Genomic DNA, 21,618 nt, shown 5'->3' on the forward strand with positions numbered 1-21,618 from the left:
AAATAAATCTCTGGCGGTTGTTTGCACAGACTCTTTGTTTTCAACCTCAAAATTAGTAGTGTTAAGCAAATTGCAATTCTGCGTTTGCTTATTTTCAGTGTAAAAGTTTCTAAAAGAAAAAAATGGGAAACATCTTTTTCTTGAACAATTTCTGCCTAAAAGATAAAATAAACATACATATAGGTAACTTCTGCATTATAAAAATGTTATTGCTATAATAAGAAATATGAAAGCAAGCGTACATATGACGTAAATGAGATGCTGGCTTTCTTTTCTTTCTTCCTTCTTCCCTCCCTCTTTTTCTCTCTCTCCCCCTTCCTCTCTCTCCCCCTTCCTTCCTTCTTTCCTTCCTTCCTTCCATCCATCCTTCACAACTTGATTGAGGAATAAATGATATATTAAAAAAAAATAACTCCCCCTCTTATACAACAGAGTTGTAAACATAGGACCGAAAACTCTAAAATATATCCTTTGAAATATTTGCTCTTAGAAATCTTAGAATAGATTACATCATATTTAAAAAATTTTCCTTTTATAAATTGAAAATAATAAATTTGAGTAAGTTTTAATCAGAGGTCTCTTCCAACTATTCATCATTAATTGGTTTTTAAAACTTTCATAGTTCATTAAAGAAAAGATCACTACATTTAAGCTCTTTTATCCCATTTTGCATGAAATTCTATCAGTTCTTTCTTCTGATTTCTCATACCTTCACAGCTGTCCTATTGTCCCTGCTGCACAACCATTGTTCTGTGTTAGCTTTTTAAAGTATTTTCCTGCCTTTATTTTACCCCTTTTAAATCCTTTCTACATATGGGCACCAAATCAAACTTCCTAAACTTCTGACTGCCTAAGTTAAACAGACTTTCTTCCCTCAAAACTGGGTGTCTTCCTTTGGTTTTTAGGACAGAAGGAGATAGCAGTTTTAGTTTTAGATTTTTTTTTTTACTTTAAAAAGTTAATTTTTGTTCATTGCAATGAGCGTAATTTTGTTGAGCTACATTGGGAATTGCCAAGTTCAAGAAAATACAGTAATTATTGTAATAGTCAAGAAAGGCTCAGTCATGTTACAGTCACAAACCAAAAGAAAGCAGAAGCAAATCTTTACTTCTTTACTACTTACTTCTTTATTTTTTAATAATAAAGATTTTTGTTTCGTACCTCTTACTTTCCTAGAGGGCTTTGGCAGGATATCTATTGTTTTTAGTGTTTTTAATTCCATTTTCCATGTGGAAAGAGCAGCCAACTACCTTGAATGTTTCCATTCATGAAAGACCTCTTTTCCCAAAACTAATCATATGGCCTCACTCAACCAAAAGAAGTCCCCCCCACCATGTGCCCAGAGGAAGAGAGAAACAAAGTATGTGATAACGCTTTAAAGACACTCTACCTATTTTATTAATGAGTAACAGTGAGAAAGTCCTCACTGGATTTTAGCCATTCATAATTATGCCTACAAGACTTTTAATGAAACTCAACAGGGGTAATAACAATGGAACTGTCCAAATTTTCTTCCCTTTAGATTGTATAGAGGTACATAATTCTCAAGCTGCATGTATGTGTATTTGAAATTAATAATAATACTTAGACTGACAGCAGCAATAATAATACTGAGAGCTTGCTATGGGCCAGGTAACACTTAAACAACACTATAATGTGTGTATTGCACCGCAAACTTACTGATGCAAAAATATTTCACGCCACTGACGGCAGATTAACTGGACCTCTCTTCTGCACTTGGCACCATCCTAGGTTGTAAAAAATACAAAGCCATTTCCCCAGTTCCCCTCAGTCTGGACTTTGATGGGTCGAGGTCCTTCTCACTGCTGGAATTGAGCAGGGAGTGGTGAATTGCCAGGTTCGGGACTGAGCTCACTGAAGGACACAGACTGATCTGTGATGCACCTCAATCAATAAGCCCAATCTTGCAACACTTCTGAACTCATTTCTAACAGCATACTGCTGCTGGCCTGTCTTTATGTGATGCCTGCTGCCAGCCCAGAGCTACCACCTCCCACTGTCACCCCATCTGGCTGGGTCCTACTTCCTGGCCAATGGAAGAACGCAAGGACTTTATTCCAAGTTGTTTCCTGGGGATATTTTCTTCTCTAATTGTTGTGCGTTTACAAGACACTACATACAGGTTGCAAAACTGTGCAGATGACAGACTAATCAGTTTTAGATTTTTACAGAATTTCTTAAGCTTTCATAAGATATAAGTGCCCTTTAAAAAGAGAAACATACTATGATAAATATTCAGACTTCATCTGAGAACACTAGATGGAAAATCACTGTCTTAAATACATAAAATTATGCCAGTTTATGGGTATTAATTAATTAATTAATTAAAAATGTGACAGAAAATAATACATATTGCTTTCATAATCGACAAAGGTGTACAGATTTAATTATACTCAACAGGAAAGCACAAAGGAGGGCTTTCAGATCCTTGATAAAATGTTTTGCACCTTCACGGGTAAGAGGGTCCCATTATAAGATGTAACACATTAGGGCTAAAAAGTTACTTCCTAGCCCTCAAGATCTGGCGTCAATCTCTCTTTCCAGTCTAATCTTTCACCATCATGGCACAGGGACACTCTAGCAAAAATGAGAGCTTGACCATGTTTTTGGTTTCAGTTCAATTTCTCCAGAGGAAAATCTGTTCCCCTTTCAAACAAATCTCAAATCCCATTTCTTTGGAAGATATTTTCTGGTAATCCTGTTGGGAGACAATTATCCATAAATATCTTGACATTTCCGCAGAGTCAGGTCTTTCTGAGCAGAAAAGCACGTCACCTTGGTTAAAGGATGATGGTGCAGCAAAAATGCCTTTGGAAGCTAGAGATAGAGTATTTCTCCTGAGAGATTTAGAGACTTAATTCCTCTGAGCCAATTACTGAGGTGCCAGAGTACTGACCTTCCCCTCCTCTCCCTGGAGAAGATTTGCATGCTTTCCAGACTAATAATTCCTTCTATCTCACATGAGATGGTGGGTTGAGGTGCCAGCAGCCTAAAATAACTTAGAGACAAATGATTCCAGGCTCCTCCTGCAGTAGGACTGTGCTGGTCACGAAGGGTGACACTAGTCTCTTACCACATCACCCCATAGGGGTTGGGGCCAGAGAATAAATACTAACAGGTTACATGGGTAAGAAATGGTCTGTTCTCTGATCCAGAGACCCTGTGTTTCCTGTCAGTCTATCATCTATGATCTATCTATCTATCTATCTATCACCTATTTAGCATCTATCTGTCATATACATACATAAATACACATACACACTCTTCATGTAAATAAGTCTTGTATGTCGTATTCTAAGAGTAATTCTCAGTTCTTACATTTTATTTTATATTTTCAGATGTGAAACTAACCTTTCACTTCCACCCACCAAGTATTTTAAAAATTCACTAAATCTTATTAGCATAATTTTTATTAAACATTCAGAGAAAAAGAACCTGTTTTTAGATGGCTGGACAATGTGTGGGAAGTTTCTCATCAACTCTACAGATAGTCGCTGTCAAAATGTGTATATATGTATATATACCTCTATCTGTCAATTTCTCATGTAAACAATTTCAAAACATAAGCAAATTTCACAAAAATGACAGTACATATTCCCAATGAGAAATGAACCTGCACTCAGATAGTAAAGTACTGTGTGTTTGGAGAACACTGGGGACCTGCTTTGAGACTCTGTCTAACTCTCCTGGTCTCTGTCTCACAGGACCCACCCTCCAGGCCCCATTTAAAAGAGATGAAAACAAGAAAATTCTCATGAAAATTCGAGGGAGGTAGGAAACGTAAATCATAATATTTTTTTTCTTAATGGCTTCAGCTTTGTCATCATAGGTTATTCCTTTTGCATATAAATCTAATGTTTGGAATGTCTGAACTAAAATATTTTCCAAGCAAAAAAGTACTTGAGAATCAACATTTTTTTCCCTTACTGTGAAGATCTAGGTGGAAGAATATCATTGTTAAATGGTTATGTGTCCGATTAGACATTGAAAGGTTTAAAGATCATTATTTTCTCAAATACACTGAAATGTACTTACCTGTAGTGTTGGAGAAGTCTTTTCCATGGTACCCCAGCTTAGCACCCAGACCTGATCATGTGATTTGTCGTAGTGCAATTTAACCGGGATGGGGTCTGTGCTTACTGCCTGTAATAGATAGAAGTCGAAAAAGTTTTCAGACCGAAATATTAGTTTAAAACTAGGCCAAAAATTATAGAAAAATCTAAGAGTTTAGATGTCAGATTTAAAATGTATGTTGCCAATTATCTAATTTTCTAAACCTTTATTTGATTAATTTGGAAATATGATACTTTACTCAAATATAGTTTTGCACAATTTTATATAGTCTTACATTCATTCATTACCTATGCAAATGGTGTTTAATGGAGAAGCTATTTAGAAACTCAAGATATGAATGATTAATATGTGCATTTTAATCAACTGTTGAGTATAGGTAAGAACTATATTTATACTATTAGATTTTTCTATCCCACTGCTGGTTATGGGATTTGACCATTTATAATGCTAAAATGCCAACAATCTGATATATGGTTGTAACTCTAATAACAGATTACCTAATTTAGTTTCCTTAATGAGAAGTCTAAAGCCACAGAAAAAGAAGAAGCAATTTTTTGTATCGTACTTGATATGGTAAATGTATTGTTCTGCTAATATTTATAATATCTAGCATTTACTGAAAACAAAACTTCCAAAACACACATTGCTGCCAGGAAGTTATTTCACTCACCTTAATTCCAAGCTATTTATATCATAAGCTAATACCTTTTTGAAGTAATTACCTGTAATATTAATAGTTAGACATTTTCTAATTTAATAACATAGAACAAATTGTTTTCAATAAAACAACCTTTATCCAATATTGAAAACATTTCTTTCCAAGCTCTATTGAATATCCTTAGAGAATTGCCCAAGTCCTAGTTTATAATGTAATTCTCTTCTCAGTGGATTAAATGTAAACTATAGTTGTAGTTGAATATATAGAGATTCACATTTTAACTAACACTTTGGCAATTTAGTCTTACTAAAGTATTTCTTTTCTGAAATCTTGCCCTGTATTTTATCTATTTAAAATTCTCAATATTCTTGGATTAGAATTAATTACTGGATTTCTGAAAAGACCTATTTAAGCATTTCTGTATTAGTGTCCTCACCCCTTTCTTTCTGGCTAACAGAGCCACAATAACATTTTGGGTTCAGGTGGGCAGTGATGTTCTCAGGGAAGGTAGCCCACCTGAGGACCAGCAGAGATTTAAGCCAATGACTAATCTTATTCCCCTTTGACAAGTGTGAAATTTCCCAGACTCTCTAGAGGTGAGGGGTAGTCACATGGCATATCCTAGTTTACACATCGTAAAGATTAAGATGATGAATGATTTCTGAGAGTGAAGCATTTCCATCGAAAGAGACAATAGCAGGAGGAGATGTCCAAGCATCACACTTTCTCCTTCTTCCTGCTTTGAATGCTGTCAGATGAGGATATTAAGCCTCCATTTCTAAAGCCATCTTGAGGTCATGAAACAATAAGCTTAAGAAGGAAAAACCACCACTTTGAGGATTTAGCAGGAGAAATATGAAAAGAGACTGAATTCTCCGTGATAGTCTTGAATTGCTGCACAAACCTAGAATAACTCTCCCGAGACCTGATGTTATTTGGGGTAACTATATGGTTCTATTGCTTGAGGAATAGCTAGTCTGCTATTTGGTGAATCGTACTCAAGGGAATGCCAGATGTTTCATTTCGATTCTTCATGCACTGATCAATAATTTCAACGGGTATATAGCAAAAGAGCCATCATTAATCATTACACTAATAGCAGAGCAGTAAGACTCCTTTGATGTTTCATATTTCCCCCTTTATATGTTAAACCTGATCTATGTATGATTATAATAGCCTATTTTGCATACAACTTAACATGGAATAATCTTTAGGCATTTAAAATGTTAAAGATAAAATAATTCAATAGGCAATAACAAAAAGACCTCATTGTTAATCAATTGTTAGGATATGGTTATAAAAATAGCAAAGATCCTTAGATAACTTTATAAAGTAGGGAACAATTTGAATAAAAATTTTCAGTTTGCCAGCTCTTATAAATTTCTTTTCTTTTCACTTGGCCCTTCCTAAATATTATCTTGTAAGGACATACCACAATCCATAGGTTCTGTTAATGCCCCATAAAATGTGATAAGGAAACTGAGACACTTATCTTACCAGTAGTCATCCAGCCAGTGAACAGCAAGCCTGGGATTTGGGTCTGTGCTCTTTCCCAAAGTGGGAACCTCCCTACCTATGAAAGACCATTCCTCCTAGTTGACAGTTTCATTCCTGACAATGTGTGGATATGTTGCCCTCTTATTTATGCTTCATAGATAAGAAATATTCTTTTGGGTTTTTTTTGTTTGGAGGGTGAAGAGAAACCCATGGGACTCAAATATATGCAGTATCATTTGTATAAGCAGTACAATCCCAGGGGAAAATCACTGAGAGGCAGTATACACCATGCTTATGAGCATGTATTCTGAAGCTGACTTCAAAACTTAGTGTCTTCACTTAAATTAAATAATAATACTAATAATAATAACGGGAATTTACTAACACTTTTTGTGGCTCAGTTTCCTCTATAATAAAATGGAGACAGTAATAACACCTACTTCAAAGGGTCGTTGTAAATATTGGGTGAGATAGTAAATATAAAGTGCTCAGGTATGCCTGATGAATGTTAAACATAATGGAAATACCACTGCTCCTACTATTAGAAAAACTAACTGAACTAGAGTATTTTCATGACAGCATTATAGTGTTTTGGAGATGTAATGCCCTTATTTAGCAAATGAAGAAACTAGAAGAGGTTATTTACTTTAATAAGCACAGTCTCTGTCCTGGAAGAGTTTATAGGTGAGAGGGTGAAAGAAGAATTTAAAATAAGCTGATGCGTGTCACAAAATAAAAATAAGGGCCAAATGCCTTGGAAGCTCAGAGGAAGAAGTACAGAGCAGGATGGGGGAGAAGAGGAAGTGATGCTTTAATTGAGCCTTAAAGTATAAACATTTTCTTTTATAAATGGCAGGACAGAGACTTTTTTTTATTTATCTTATTTTTTTTAAATTGGGGTATAGTTGCTTTACAATGTTGTGTTAGTTTATGCTGTACAAAAGAGTGAATCAGCGATATGTATACCTATATCCCCTCCCTCTTGCGTCTCCCTTCCACCCCTCCCATCCCACGCCGCTAGGTCATCACAGAGCACCAAGCTGAGCTCCCTGTGCTACACAGCAGGTTCCCACTGGCTAGCAATTTGACACATAGGAGTGTATTTTTTAAAGTTAACTTATGAGAATATATTTCAAGAGGTGTCAGAAGGCAGTTCACAATTAAATTCCTTCAAAAAAGTGAAGATATACGTTTTTGAAGGAAGAAAATATCAATTTTCAAAACAACCTCAGAATTAGAAAGAAAAAATATATTTACAAGTTTTCAAGTGTGCAGATACAACACGTTTAACGGAGGAAATGTTGACATGGTTTTCAGCAAGGAAATCATACAACAATGACAAAAATATGTGCAAACAACCGTATTCAGGTTCATCTTTCCATAACCCAGTTTTCAGTCAAAAAACAGAAATTTTCCTACTTAAATGGCCAACGTTTGAAAGGGATAAATTACAGGTGTTGACTTTTATAAAATATCTGCTGGTCTACTTTGGAAATTACTCTAAACGTTCAATTTAGACCATTAGCTTCTGAAAAAGAGAAAGGCACTATATTTGACACACACAAGAAATTCTTGCCGCAAGTAAGCCTGTAAGCCTGTGTTATAAAACAGATCTTATTTTTGAAAAAGACTGCATAGTGTCTATTATCCTTGATGACCCTCTTTCTCCTCTACTTCCCATCCTCACGCCCCGGCTGGACCTGCCTTCCAAACGCTGAGCCCTTCGCAGCTCCTGCCCTGCTCAGACCACACAGGCGGCCTCTATCACCTCCAACCTCATCTCCTGGTTTCCACCTTTCAATTTTCTACTCGTCCACTTTCTCGACAGATTTGTCAGAGTGATTTGTTTTCTTTTCTTTTCTGGTGAGCATTAGGCAGATCATGGCACCAATTTGCTCAAAACACAATGTCTTCTCATTTCCCTCAGAGTAAAAGCCAAAAGCCCTTATAATGACCTGTCGATCCTGGTCTTCTTTCTCAGATCTTTCACCCTCCAGGCTCCCCCAATGGCTCCAATCCAGATTCTCTGGCTTCCTTGCTGTTCATCCAACATGCCAATCACACTTCTACTTTTTGGAGGCTTTTCCCCAGAACCAACCGTCTTCCCCAGATAACCCAGTGTCTACTTCTTGGACACCTTTGCTGAGAACTCACCTTGTGGGTGAGGCCAGCATGGCCACTCTATTTAATACTGTAACCAGCCTGTCCTTCATCTTTAACTTTCCCAATCCCACGTGGTCTGCTCTGCCATTTTACCTTTTCCAGTGGCACTGACCACTTTCCATTTTGTAGAATTTACATATCATTTTTAGTATTCTTATTTTTTGTTGTCTGTCTCTATCCAGTGGGCTCTAGGCTCCAAGAAGGCAGGCCTTTTGTGTTTGTTTAGCTCAATGGTATCACTTATGCACTTAGAACAGTACCATATAAATTGTAGTATTCAATATATAATTAATGAACATCTACATCTACTTCATTGGGAAAAGCAAATTGCAAAATTGAACAACATGACAAAAGGTATTAAGATCATGATTATTACTTTATATAACAAAAACAACTACACTCTGCACTAGGCTTGTTATGAACAAAGTTTTTCTCTAAATATATTACAAATACAAATTATTTTTTTAATCTTCTTGACAGTTGTTCTGTTGACGTGTGCACTATTGCTATCCCATTTGTATAGATAAAAGTAAACAAAAGACTAAGGGTACCAATGTCCATCCCTCCAGACTATAAAATTCTCACTCTCCTCTCAAAATAACTTCATGCCCACCATCCAATATACAGATAAATTCAGGTCTCCAACTTTGGCCCATATGTTAAATATTTATAAAATGTAATATGATTTTTTTAAGATAAAAATAAAAATAAACGATGTCTTGGGATTCCCTTCCCACAACTAGTCATCTTTCATTGCCCTTGTGTTGCATACATTTCGTTTGGAGACCATTAGTGTAAATATTTTTTGTTTCTGCAGCCGTCGAGCATTTATCAAGAAAGATGATGTAAATCAATATGTAATGTTCAAGAATATGTTATTGGGAAAAAGCACTGCACATATGCTTATCTTTCACCTCAAAATTACCTTATGTGCATAGAATGCTCAATTAGTACTTAGTATAATTTGCATTTGACTACCAATATTATTTTGCTAGAAAAATTGCTTTCAAACTTTGCCTTGAGAAGCTTACAGAAATGAACCTTATTCACAGCAGGTGCTTTGAACTCTCCCATAATAGAAAAAGAGGCTCACTTTTGATCTATTGAATGATTCTGTGAGATTTTGTTTAAATAAAATTTTCTGATACTATAGTTTGGAAATTTCTCTCCATCCCATAAACACTGTAATTTTCTGTACACAGTAGCCGTTGCTTGGCCTGGTGATATTCAGATAATTAAGCCACAAACCTTCTTCCAAAGATTTATTGATTTATGAGACATATTCAGAAAAATCTTTCAAATAACTTAATATTTTGTTATTGTAATTAATAGTAGTCTAAATATTCAGATCCTAGAATCGTATTTCTTATTTTCCCATGTAAGTACCATTTTCAGTGTTATATTATCATGATGAATTATCTTCTTATCCTATTCCTTTGTAAAAATGTGTAAAATATACTACATAATGTAATAACAAAAAGTTTTTATCTGTTGTAGCTTTATAAAGATATTGATAGTTTTTCTTTAATATTTTAAAACATTGTTTCAAACATTGAATAAGGATACAATTTACTTATACTATGAGTTCTTTTTTTTTCTTTGTAGATCTATAAATTTTAACTCCCTCATAATCCCAACATACCTATTGTGATACAAATTTATCAGTATTAGAGACCTTCAAGATGACGGAGGAGTAAGACGCGGAGATCACCTTCCTCCCCATAAATACATTAGAAATACATCTACATGTGGAACAGCCCCTACAGAACACCTACTGAACGCTGGCAGAAAACGTCAGACCTCCCAAAAGGCAAGAAACTCCCCACGTACCTGGGTAGGGCAAAAGAAAACAGAAATAACAGAGACAAAAGAATAGGGATGGGGCCTACACCAGTGGGAGGGAGTTGTGAAGGAGGAAAGGTGTCCACACACTAGGAGCCCCTTCACGGGCGGAGACTGCGGGTGGAAGAGGGGGGAGCTTCGGAGCCACGGAGGAGAGAGCAGCCACAGGGGTGCGGAGGGCAAAGCGGAGAGATTCCCGCACAGAGGATCGGCTGGGACCAGCACTCACCAGCCTGAGAGGCTTCTCTGCTCCCCCGCTGGGGCCGGCGGGCCTGGGAGCTGAGGCTTGGGCTTCAATCGGATCGCAGGGAGAGGACTGGGGTTGGCGGCGTGAACACAGCCTGAAGGGGCTAGTGCGCCACAGCTAGCCGGGAGGGAGTCCGGGAAAAAGTCTGGAGCTGTCGAAGAGGCAGGAAACGTTTTCTTACCTCTTTGTTTCCTGGCGCGTGAGGAGAGGGGATTCAGAGCACTGCCTAAACGAGCTCCAGAGATGGGCGCGAGCCGCGGCCATCAGCGCGGACCCCAGAGCCGGGCATGAGACGCTAAGGCTGCTGCTGACGCCACCAAGAAGCCTGTGTGCGAGCACAGGTTACTCTCCACACCGCCCCTCCCGGGAGCCTGTGCAGCCCGCCACCACCAGGCTCCCGTGATCCAGGGACAACTTCCCCGGGAGAACGCACGGCACGCCTCACGCTGCTGCAACGTCACGACGCCTCTGACGCCGCAGGCTCGCCCCGCCTCCTCCGTACCGCTCCCTCCCCCCACCTGAGTGAGCCAGAGCCCCCGAAGCAGCTGCTCCTTTAACTCCGTTCTGTCTGAGCGAAGAACAGACACCCTCAGGTGACCTACACGCAGAGGCGGTTTCAAATCCAAAGCTGAACCCCAGGAGCTGTGTGAACAAAGAAGAGAAAGGGAAATCTCTCCATGCAGCCTCAGGAGTAGCGGATTAAATCTCCTTAATCAACTTGATGTACCGTGTATCTCTGGAATACCTGAATAGACAATGAATCAGTCCAAAAACTGAGGCGATGAACTTTGGGAGCAACTTTAGACTTGGGGTTTGCTTTCTGCATCTCATTTGTTTCTGGTCTTATGTTTATCTTGGTTTAGAATTTAGAGGTTATTATCATTGGTAAATTTGTTTATTGATTTGGTTGCTCTCTTCCTTTTTTTTTTTAATATATAGATATACATATTTTTTTTTCCTTTTTCTCTTTTTGTGAGTGTTTATATGTATGCTTCTTTGTGTGATTTTGTCACTATAGCTTTGCTTTTTACCATCTGTCCTAGGATATGGATATGGTCGGTCCTTTTTTTTTTTTCTTAGTATAGTTTTTAGTGAGTGTTATCATTGGTGGATTTGTTTTTTGGTTTGGTTGCTTTCATCTTTCTTTCTTTCTCTTTTTTTTTTCTTTTTTTAATTATTTTTAATATTTGAATTTTTAATATATTTTTTAATTTTTTATTTTAATAACTTTATTTTCTTTTTTTCTTCCTTTCTTTTTATGTCCCTTTTTTTCTGAGCCGTGTGGCTGACAGGGTCTTGGTGCTCTGGCCAGGTGTCAGACCTGAGCTTCTGAGGTGGGAGAGCCAAGTTCAGGATATTGGTCCACCAAAGACCTCCCAGCCCCATGTAATATCAAACAGCAAAAGCTCCCCAGAGATCTCCATCTCAATGCTAAGACCCAGGTCTGCTCAATGACCAGCAAGCTACAGTGCTGTACACCCTATGACAAACAACTAGCAAGACAGGAACCAACTCCACCCATTAGAGAGAGGCTGCCTAAAATCATAATAATGTCACAGACACCCCCAAACACAACACCAGACGCAGTCCTGCCCACCAGAAAGACAAGATCCAGCCTCATCCACCAGAACACAGGCACCAGTCCCCTCCACCAGGAAGCCTACACAACCCACTGAACCAACCTTAGCCACTGGGGGCAGACACCAAAAACAATGGGAATTATGAACCTGCAGCCTGTGAAAAGGAAACCTCAAACACAGTAAGTTAAGCAAAGTGAGAAGACAAAGAAACACACAGCAGATGAAGGAGCAAGGCAAAAACCCACCAGACCAAACCAATGAAAAGGAAATAGGCAGTCTACCTGAAAAATAATTCAGAGTAATGATAGTAAAGATGATCCAAAATCTTGGAAATAGAATGGAGAAAATACAAGAAATGTTTAACAAGGACTTAGAAGAACTAAAGAGCAAACAAACAGTGATGAAAAACACAATAAATGAAATTTAAAATACTCTAGAAGGAATCAATAGCAGAATAACTGAGGCAGAAGAATGTATAAGTGACCTGGAAGATAAAATAGTGGAAATAACTACCACAGAGCAGAATAAAGAAAAAAGAATGAAAAGTATTGAGGACAGTGTCAGAGACCTCTGGGACAACATTAAACGCACTGAAATTGAAATTATAGGGGTCCCAGAAGAAGAAGAGAAAAAAAAAGGGACTGAGAAAAAATTTGAAGAGATTATAATTGAAAACTTCCCTAACACAGGAAAGGAAATAGTCAATCAAGTCCAGGAAGTGCAGAGAGTCCCATACAGGACAAATCCAAGGAGAAACACGACAAGACACATATTGATCAAACTATCAAAAGTTAAATACAAAGAAAAAATATTAAAAGCAGCAAGGTAAAAACAACAAATAACATACAAGGCAATCCCCATAAGGTTAACAGCTGATCTTTCAGCAGAAACTCTGCAAGCCAGAAGGGAGTGGCAGGACATATTTAAAGTGATGAAAGGGAAAAAACCTACAACCAAGATTACTCTGCCCAGCCAGGATCTCATTCAGATTTTATGGTGAAATTAAAAAATTTTCAAACAAGTAAAAGCTGAGAGAATTCAGCACCACCAAACCAGCTTTACAACAAATGCTACAGGATCTTCTCTAGGCAGGAAACACAAGAGAAGGAAAAGACCTACAATAATAAACCCAAAACAATTAAGAAAATGCTAATAGGAACATACATATTGATGACTACCTTAAATGTAAATGGATTAAATGCTCCAACCAAAAGACATACACTGGCTGAATGGATACAAAAACAAGACCCATATATATGCTGTCTACAAGAGACCCACTTCAGACCTAGGGACACATACAGACTGAAAGTGAGGGGATGGAAAAAGACATTCCATGCAAATGGAAATCAAAAGAAAGGTGGAGTAGCAATCCTCATACCAGATAAAATACACTTTAAAGTAAAGACTATTACAAGAGACAAAGAAGGACACTACATAATGATCAAGGGATCAAACCAAGAAGCAGATATAACAATTGTAAATAGTTATGCACCTAACATAGGACCACCTCAATACATAAGGCAAATGCAAACAGCCATAAAAAGGGAAATTCACAGTAATATAATCATAGTAGGGGACTTTAACATCCCGCTTTCACCAATGGACAGATCATCCAAAATGAAAATAAATAAGGAAACACAAGCTTTAAATGATACATTAAACAAGATGGACTTAATTGATATTTATAGGACATTCCATCTGAAAACAACAGAATACACTTTCTTCTGAAGTGCTCATGGAACGTTCTCCAGGATAGATCATATCTTGGGTCAGAAATCAAGCCTTGGTAAATTTAAGAAAATTGAAATTGTATCAAGTATCTTTTCCTACCACAATGTTATGAGACTAGATATCAAATATAGGAAAAACTCTATAAAAAATACAAACACATGGAGGCTAAACAATACACTACTAAATAACCAAGAGATCACTGAAGAAATCAAAGAGGAAGTCAAAAAATACCTAGAAACAAATGAAAATGAAAACACAACAACCCAAAACCTATGGGATGCAGCAAAAACAGTTCTAAGAGGTAAGTTTATAGCAATACAATCTTACCTCAGGAAACAAGAAACACCTCCAATAAACAAGCTAACTTTACACTTAAAGCAATCAGAGAAAGAAGAACAAAAAACCCACAAAGTTAGCAAAAGGAAAGAAATCATAAAAATCACATCAGAAATAAATGAAAAAGAAATGAAGGCAACGATAGCAAAGATCAATGAAACTAAAAGCTGGTTCTTTGAGAAGATAAACAAAATTGATAAACCATTAGCCAGACTCATCAAGAAAAAAAGGGAGAAGACTCAAATCAACAGAATTAGAAATGAAAAAGGAGAAGTAACAACTGACACTGCAGTAATACAAAGGTTCATGAGAGATTACTACAAGCAACTATATGCCAATAAAATGGAAAACCTGGAAGAAATGGACAGATTCTTAGAAAAGCACAACCTTCTGAGATGGAACCAGGAAGAAATAGGAAATATAAACAGACCAATCACAAGCACTGAAATTGAGACTGTGATTAAAAATCTTTCAACAAACAAAAGCGCAGGACCGGAGGGATTCACTGGCGAATTCTATCAAACATTTAGAGAAGAGATAATACCTATCCTTCTCAAACTCTTCCAAAATATAGCAGAGGGAGGAACACTCCCAAACTCATTCTACGAGGTCACCATCACCCTAATACCAAAACCAGACAAATATGTCACAGAAAAAGAAAACTACAGGCCAATATCACTGATGAACATAGATGCAAAAATCCTTAAAAAAATACTAGCAAACAGAATCCAATAGCACACTAAAATCGTCATGCACTATGATCAAGTGGGGTTTATCCCAGGAATGCAAGTATTCTTCAATATACGCAAATCAATCAATGTGATACACCATTTTAAAAAACTGAAGCAGAAAAACCATATGATCATCTCAATAGATGCAGAAAAATCTTTCAACAAAATTCAACACTCATTTCTGATAAAAACCCTCCAGAAAGTAGGCATAGAGGGAACTTACCTCAACATAATAAAGGCCATATATGAAAAACCCACAGCCAACATCATTCTAAATGGTAAAAAACTGAAACCATTTCCACTAAGATTAGGAACTGGACAAGGTTGTCCACTCTCACCACTATTATTCAACATAGTTTTGGAAGTTTTAGCCACAGCAATGAGAGAAGTAAAAGAAATAAAAGGAATCCAAATCAGAAAAGAAGAATTAAAGCTGTCATTGTTTGCAGATGACATGATACTATACATAGAGAATCCTAAAGATGCTACCAGAAAACTACTAGAGCCAATCAATGAGTTTGGTAAAGTAGCAGGATACAAAATTAATGCACAGAAATCTCTTGCATTCCTATACACTATTGATGAAAAATCTGAAAGAGAAATTAAGGAAACACTCCTATTTAGCACTGCAACAAAAAGAATAAAATACCTAGGAATAAATCTACCAAAGGAGACAAAAGACCTGTATGCAGAAAACTGTAAGACACTAATGAAATAAATTAAAGATGATACAAAGAGATGGAGAGATATACCATGTTATTGGATTGGAAGAATCAACATTGTGAAAATGACTATACTACCCAAGGCAATCTACAGATTCAATGCAATCCCTATCAAACTACCACTGGCATTTTTCACAGAACTAGAACAAAAAACTTCACAATTTGTTTGGAAACACAAAAGACCCCGAATAGCCAAAGCAAACTTGAGAAAGAAAAAAGGAGCTGGAGGAATCAGGCTCCCTGACTTCAGACTATACTACAAAGCGACAGTAATCAAGACAGTATGATCCTGGCACAAAAACAGAAATATAGATCAATGGAACAGGATAGAAAACCCAGAGATAAACCCACACACATATGGTCACCTTATTTTTGATAAAGGAGGCAAGAATGTACAATGGAGAAAAGACAGCCTCTTCAATAAGTGGTGCTGAGAAAATATGACAGCTACATGTAAAAGGATGAAATTAGAACACTCCCTAACACCCTACACAAAAATAAACTCAAAATGGATTAAAGACCTAAATGTAAGGCCAGCCACTCTAAAACTCTTAGAGGAAAACTTAGGCAGAACACTCTATGACATAAATCACAGCAAGATCCTTTTGACCCACCTCCTAGAGAAATGGAAATAAAAATAAAAATAAACAAATGGGGCCTAATGAACCTTAAAAGCTTTTGCACAGCAAAGGAAAACAGAAACAAGGTGAAAAGACAGCCCTCAGAATGGGAGAAAACATTTGCAAATGAAGCAACTGACAAAGGATTAATCTCCAAAATTTACAAGCAGCTCATTCAACTCAATATAAAAAAAAGGCCCAATCCAAAAATGGGCAGAAGTTCTAAATAGACATTTCTCCAAACAAGATATACAGACTGCCAACAAACACATGAAAGGATGCTCAACATCTCTAAGCATTAGAGAAATGCAAATGAAAACTACACTGTGGTATCACCTCATACTAGTCAGAATGGCCATCATCAAAAAATCTACAAACAATAAATGCTGGAGAAGGTGTGGAGAAAAGGGAACCCTCTTGCACTGTTGGTGGGAATGCAAATTGATACAGCCACTGTGGAGAACAGTATGGAGGTTCCTTTAAAAACTGAAAATAGAACTACCATATTACCCAGCAATCCCACTACTGGGCTTATACCCTGAGAAAACCATAATTCAAAAAGAGTCATGTACCACAATGTTCATTGCAGCGCTAGTTACAATAGCCAGGACATGGAAGCAACCTAAGTGTCCATCGATAGATGAATGGATAAAGAAGATGTGACACATATATACAATGGAATATTACTCAGCCATAAAAAGAAACAAAATTGTGTTATTTGTAGTGAGGTGGGTGGACCTAGAGTCTGTCATACAGAGTGAAGTAAGTCAGAAAGAGAAAAACAAATACCATATGCTAACACATATATATGGAATCTAAAAAATAAAAAAAAAGCTTCTGAAGAACCTAGGGGCAGGATAGGAATAAAGATGCAGACATGGAGAATGTATTTGAGGACATAGGGAAGGGGAAGGGTAAGCTGGGACAAAGTGAGAGAGTGGCATGGACATATATACACTACCAAATGTAAAATAGATAGCTAGTGGGAAGCAGCCGCATGGCACAGGGAGATCAGCTTGGTGCTTTGTGACCATCTAGAGGGGTGGGATAGGGATGGTGGGAGGGAGACGCAAGAGGGAGGGGATATGGGGATATATGTATATGTATAGCTGACTCACTTTGTTATAAAGCAGAAACTAACACACCATTTTAAAGAATTACACTGCAGTAAAGATGTTAAAGTCTTTTTTATCAGTATTCCTTGAGGGGGTGCACCAACTACGAATAATTTAAAACTGATGCTACACTGGTTATGGACCAGTTGTGTCAACTTATATAAAGATGGGTTATTTTGTCAGAGCAAAGTGGTGAGAAGAGCAACAAAGATACACTGAACTTGGAGTTTAGCCTTGACATGAAGGAGCAGTGAAACACGGCTTGTTTATCAGTCTGACAAGGAGAATACCAGCTGGCTAATTAAGTGAACCTAATTTAAACTAATGATGTAGATTCTCAGGATAATGTGCTAACGGCTAGAGGAGACTGCTGATGACACTTAAGAATACCCGATGTGTTACAATAAGCCACTTCTGCATCCAAGCAGAACCTGATTTTCCTCCACAGAAGACAAAATGAGGTCAGTTGTTTACTAGTTCATCTTCTATGCAGGAAAATATCACCTGCATGCCATTCTTACAAAAAAGTATTAATGGCAAGAAAAGTAATAAGCGTTTGACGTTTAGAGCAACACCAAGGTGATAGATTCCATTAAAAATGTGTGACCTTTTATTTTTAAGCTGCACATAGAAGTGATATTAATGTATCCACTGAAAACAAATATACCCCTATGGTGAGAATTTTTCATGAGGTTTGTAAAACATGTTGTCAAGAAAACATTTGTCATTTTAAGAGTAAAATGTAAAAATGTTCAAGTTTTTAAAATGTTTCGTGCTACAATTACACATTTAATACCAATTCTCACATTCAAATATATACAAAAGAAAAAAAGAAAGTCAGAAAGATGATTTCTTAGATAAGGTCAGTATAAAACACTAGGGATCCACTTTAGTTGGACTGAAAAAGAAAACTTGAAAGAGTAAATAAGTTTACTGTTCTTTTTTTCTCTCTTTTTTTTTTCTACTTTTTTTTCTGTTCAAAAAGAAGGCAATTTGGTTTTGGACTTCTCTGTTCCATCTCTGTCCACCCTATAAAAAATTCTATACTAGTTTCTATCATATTTTGGAGATGATTAACCAAATTTTGATTATAATTATTATTCTTAGTTGCCACTGTATAATATACTTAGGCTAAAAAGAAAGAAATAAACAGAGGTACAGCACACAATCAGGAAGTATAACTTCATTTGGATACAAAAAAGGCTGACTTGAGTCAGCCTCTGTTGAGAAAAGGTATCAAATTGAGAAAGGATGCTTTACTTTTCACAAAACTAACTTTGCACTTTGCAGGTGACTTGGAGTGTACTCTGTCCTTGGATATAAATAAAGCTTTAAATCACAAATGAAGTAGTTTTATTTTTTTTAAGTAGCTAGAAATATTCTTTCCTTAAATAGTTTTAAAACTTGAATTAATTGGATTATTAATTTATAAAGCATAAGTTTCAATACCTACATCTGTTAAATCTATCATTTACATGTTGTTTTTAAATTAGGAAAAACTTTGAGGGAATTTAGAATTCTAAAAGATGGCCTATTTTCAAGTATAAAAGTAGAGTCATTAGGATATTCCTAATTCACCTTTAAGCATGTACTTTCTTTCAAGCATTAAAAGTCACATACTCTAAGGTCATGTTAAGACAAATATAGGGATGTGTTATTTCAGCCAACAATTAGTAGACTTATGGAATTTCATCATCTAAAGAGGCTCACAGACTCAAATTATACATGGTTACAAAAAAAAAAAAGAATTTAGACAAATTCAAAGATAGAAAACTTTAATTTTTTAAAAGATATTTTTATGGAGTATATACCTAAAATTTTAGGTTGATATTTATAGTCAACAATAGGTCTCAGAAAATAATGTCCCTTTCAGAAAGATAGCTAGACTGAATATACCCAATATGGAAATTTTCATTTTCTAAACTAATTTGGTCTCTAAATTTCTATAGAATAGATCCTTGCAGAACGTCCCAAATCATTGCAGCTGCTACTTCACTCTACTTCTTTCCAGGGAGGTATTCAAGCACCACTATAATTCAAAATTTTTCTTTTTATTGACAGAAGGGCAATATTCAATTCCATCCCATACCTCCCCAGAGTTGTGTGGGCAAACCCATGACACAGTACTGCCTTTTTGATCCAAGGATTAAGTGCCCATATTTTTCCTACAATAGGGAAGTCTCTGTTATGTTACTCTCCGTTCCTACTATTCCCCTAATGGAAGGCAGCTATAGATAAATGAGGCAATAAGGCTGATAAATGGTGGCACGAGGCAAGATGCATGAAGACAGGGTTCAGATTTGTTTTTGATAGCTGACAATCTGAGAATATGCAGAGACTGTATATACAGTGGGTAGAAGGGGTAAAACAGGAAGTCAGCCATCAACACAGTGAAAATACACATTTTTAAATTACTAGATCTCATCAAATTGCTTGCTAAAATGTTACTTTAAAGTTTGGAAGAACTTTCACCTCTAATTCCATCTGGGACAGAATTTTCAGTTTTAGTACTCTGAAATCAGTTCATTTGTCATAAAAGTGTTCCTTTTGGATTACTTCTTGGATTATATGTTATTAACTTATATTTTCTCTTTAATTTGTTCTTTCTCACTACATTTCCAAATTTACTACCATGACTTTTACCTTAATACTTTCTTAGTTCCTTTTACTCTCTGCTAGGATTGTGGTTCTTGCTATCTTCTTTTATTCAATTCTAATAGTATTAACCATGACTTTTGTCCTTGTTCTTGCCAAAATTCCCAGTTGCCTTTTAATTAGTCTTTTTTGAATAAATCAATTTTTAGCTTTTATATATTCATTTCATTGTGTCTTTATCTACATATATTTTTACTTTCCTTCTTTCATTTACACTATTGTGATTTTCTTCAGCTAAATTCTAAAATTATCTAGTTAAATGTTTTATTTTCAATCTATTATTTATTTATTTTTCCATTACAGTAGCAAAATTCCTTCAAAGACAGCCTTACTTGGATTTAACATGTTTAATCATGATTATCAATATTACTTTTTATTGATATTGACATTTTAAATTTACTTTGCAGTTTTTGATAGCTTAGCACTGTGTCAGAGAATCAGTATGAAATGATTTCATTAATATTTCTTGAGGCTAAATTTATAACCCAACATGTGTTCATTTTCAAAAATGTTCCCTTTAGTGAATGCTATAGTCTGAAGGTTTGTGTCCCTCCAGAATTCACGTGTTGTAATCCTAACCCTCAAAGATGATGGTATCAGATGATGGGCATTTGGGAGGTGATAAGGTCATGATGAAGGAGCCCTCATGAGTAGGATTAGTGCTTTTATAAAAAAGACCCGACAGAGATCGCTTGCCCCTTCCCCCATGAGAAGACACAGTGAGATGGCAATGGCTTTGAACCAGAAAGAGGGCCCTCACCAGGTCATGATCATGCTGCCACCTTGATGTTGGACTTTCCACACTCAGAACCTTGAGAAACAAATTTCTGTTGTTTATAAGCTATGCAGTGTGTTGTATTTAATTAAAGCAGGCTGAACGGTGATATGAAATGATATTGAAAAGGTTTAGAAAGTGAAATATTTAGTAATAATGTATATTTCAATACTGCTGGATGCAAAAATTAATATATGTATCTGTTAGTTCAAGCATATGAATAGTGTTCAATTTGCATATAGTATTAATTTTGTCTGTTGATTTATCAAGAACAGAAGTATCAAATATTTCTCACTTACATCAGCTCTTTTGTTTTGCTGTTAGTATATGGCTAAATTATCTGGAACTGTCCTTAAATTTCAAATTTTATTTTTTCTTATTTTTGGGGTATGTCTCATAATCTGCATATGGCTAGATTTTCATTATTCGGTCCATTACTTTTTATTATCAGCTATTACTTTACTCCATTCTCAGTTATTGTAATTATAAACATATTTGATTTTATTCTATAATTTTGTTTAAAGCTTTTTGTTCTGATTTTTCCATTCTTACTGTTTTCTCTTTCTTATTTCTTCTTTTCCTATTGTATTTAGGAGTAAGTTGTTCATTTAATACTATTTTTTCATAGATAAATACAATATTTAAGACACAGCTTCTTGAAATATTAATAAACATACTTAATGTGCATAGGTAATCAGTATTTACTCCCATTCTTAAATAATACAAGAAATCTTAATATATATATTTCAAATAATATCAGCCCTTCCCCTGCTTACATATTGTTGTACAATATTTAAACATTTTCTTTTTGCTATTTTAGTCCTGTGTTTTCACTCTTTTAAAAATTTCAA

General features: G+C 36.1%; 1 protein-coding gene across 3 annotated transcripts in view; it reads right to left on the minus strand.

The window, feature by feature from the left end:
- FSTL5 (follistatin like 5) overlaps positions 1 to 21,618 on the minus strand; it is a 706,899-nt gene that overhangs the window by 53,580 nt on the left and 631,701 nt on the right. For all 3 annotated transcript variants that reach the window (XM_068542031.1, XM_068542030.1, XM_068542029.1), the window contains one exon: positions 4,057 to 4,164. In XM_068542031.1, coding sequence (XP_068398132.1) covers positions 4,057 to 4,164 — 108 coding nt within the window. The remainder of the gene's footprint in view (positions 1 to 4,056; positions 4,165 to 21,618) is intronic.

This window comes from Eschrichtius robustus, chromosome 4 (assembly GCF_028021215.1).
Source record: "Eschrichtius robustus isolate mEscRob2 chromosome 4, mEscRob2.pri, whole genome shotgun sequence".
Classification (NCBI taxonomy): Eukaryota; Metazoa; Chordata; class Mammalia; order Artiodactyla; family Eschrichtiidae; genus Eschrichtius; species Eschrichtius robustus.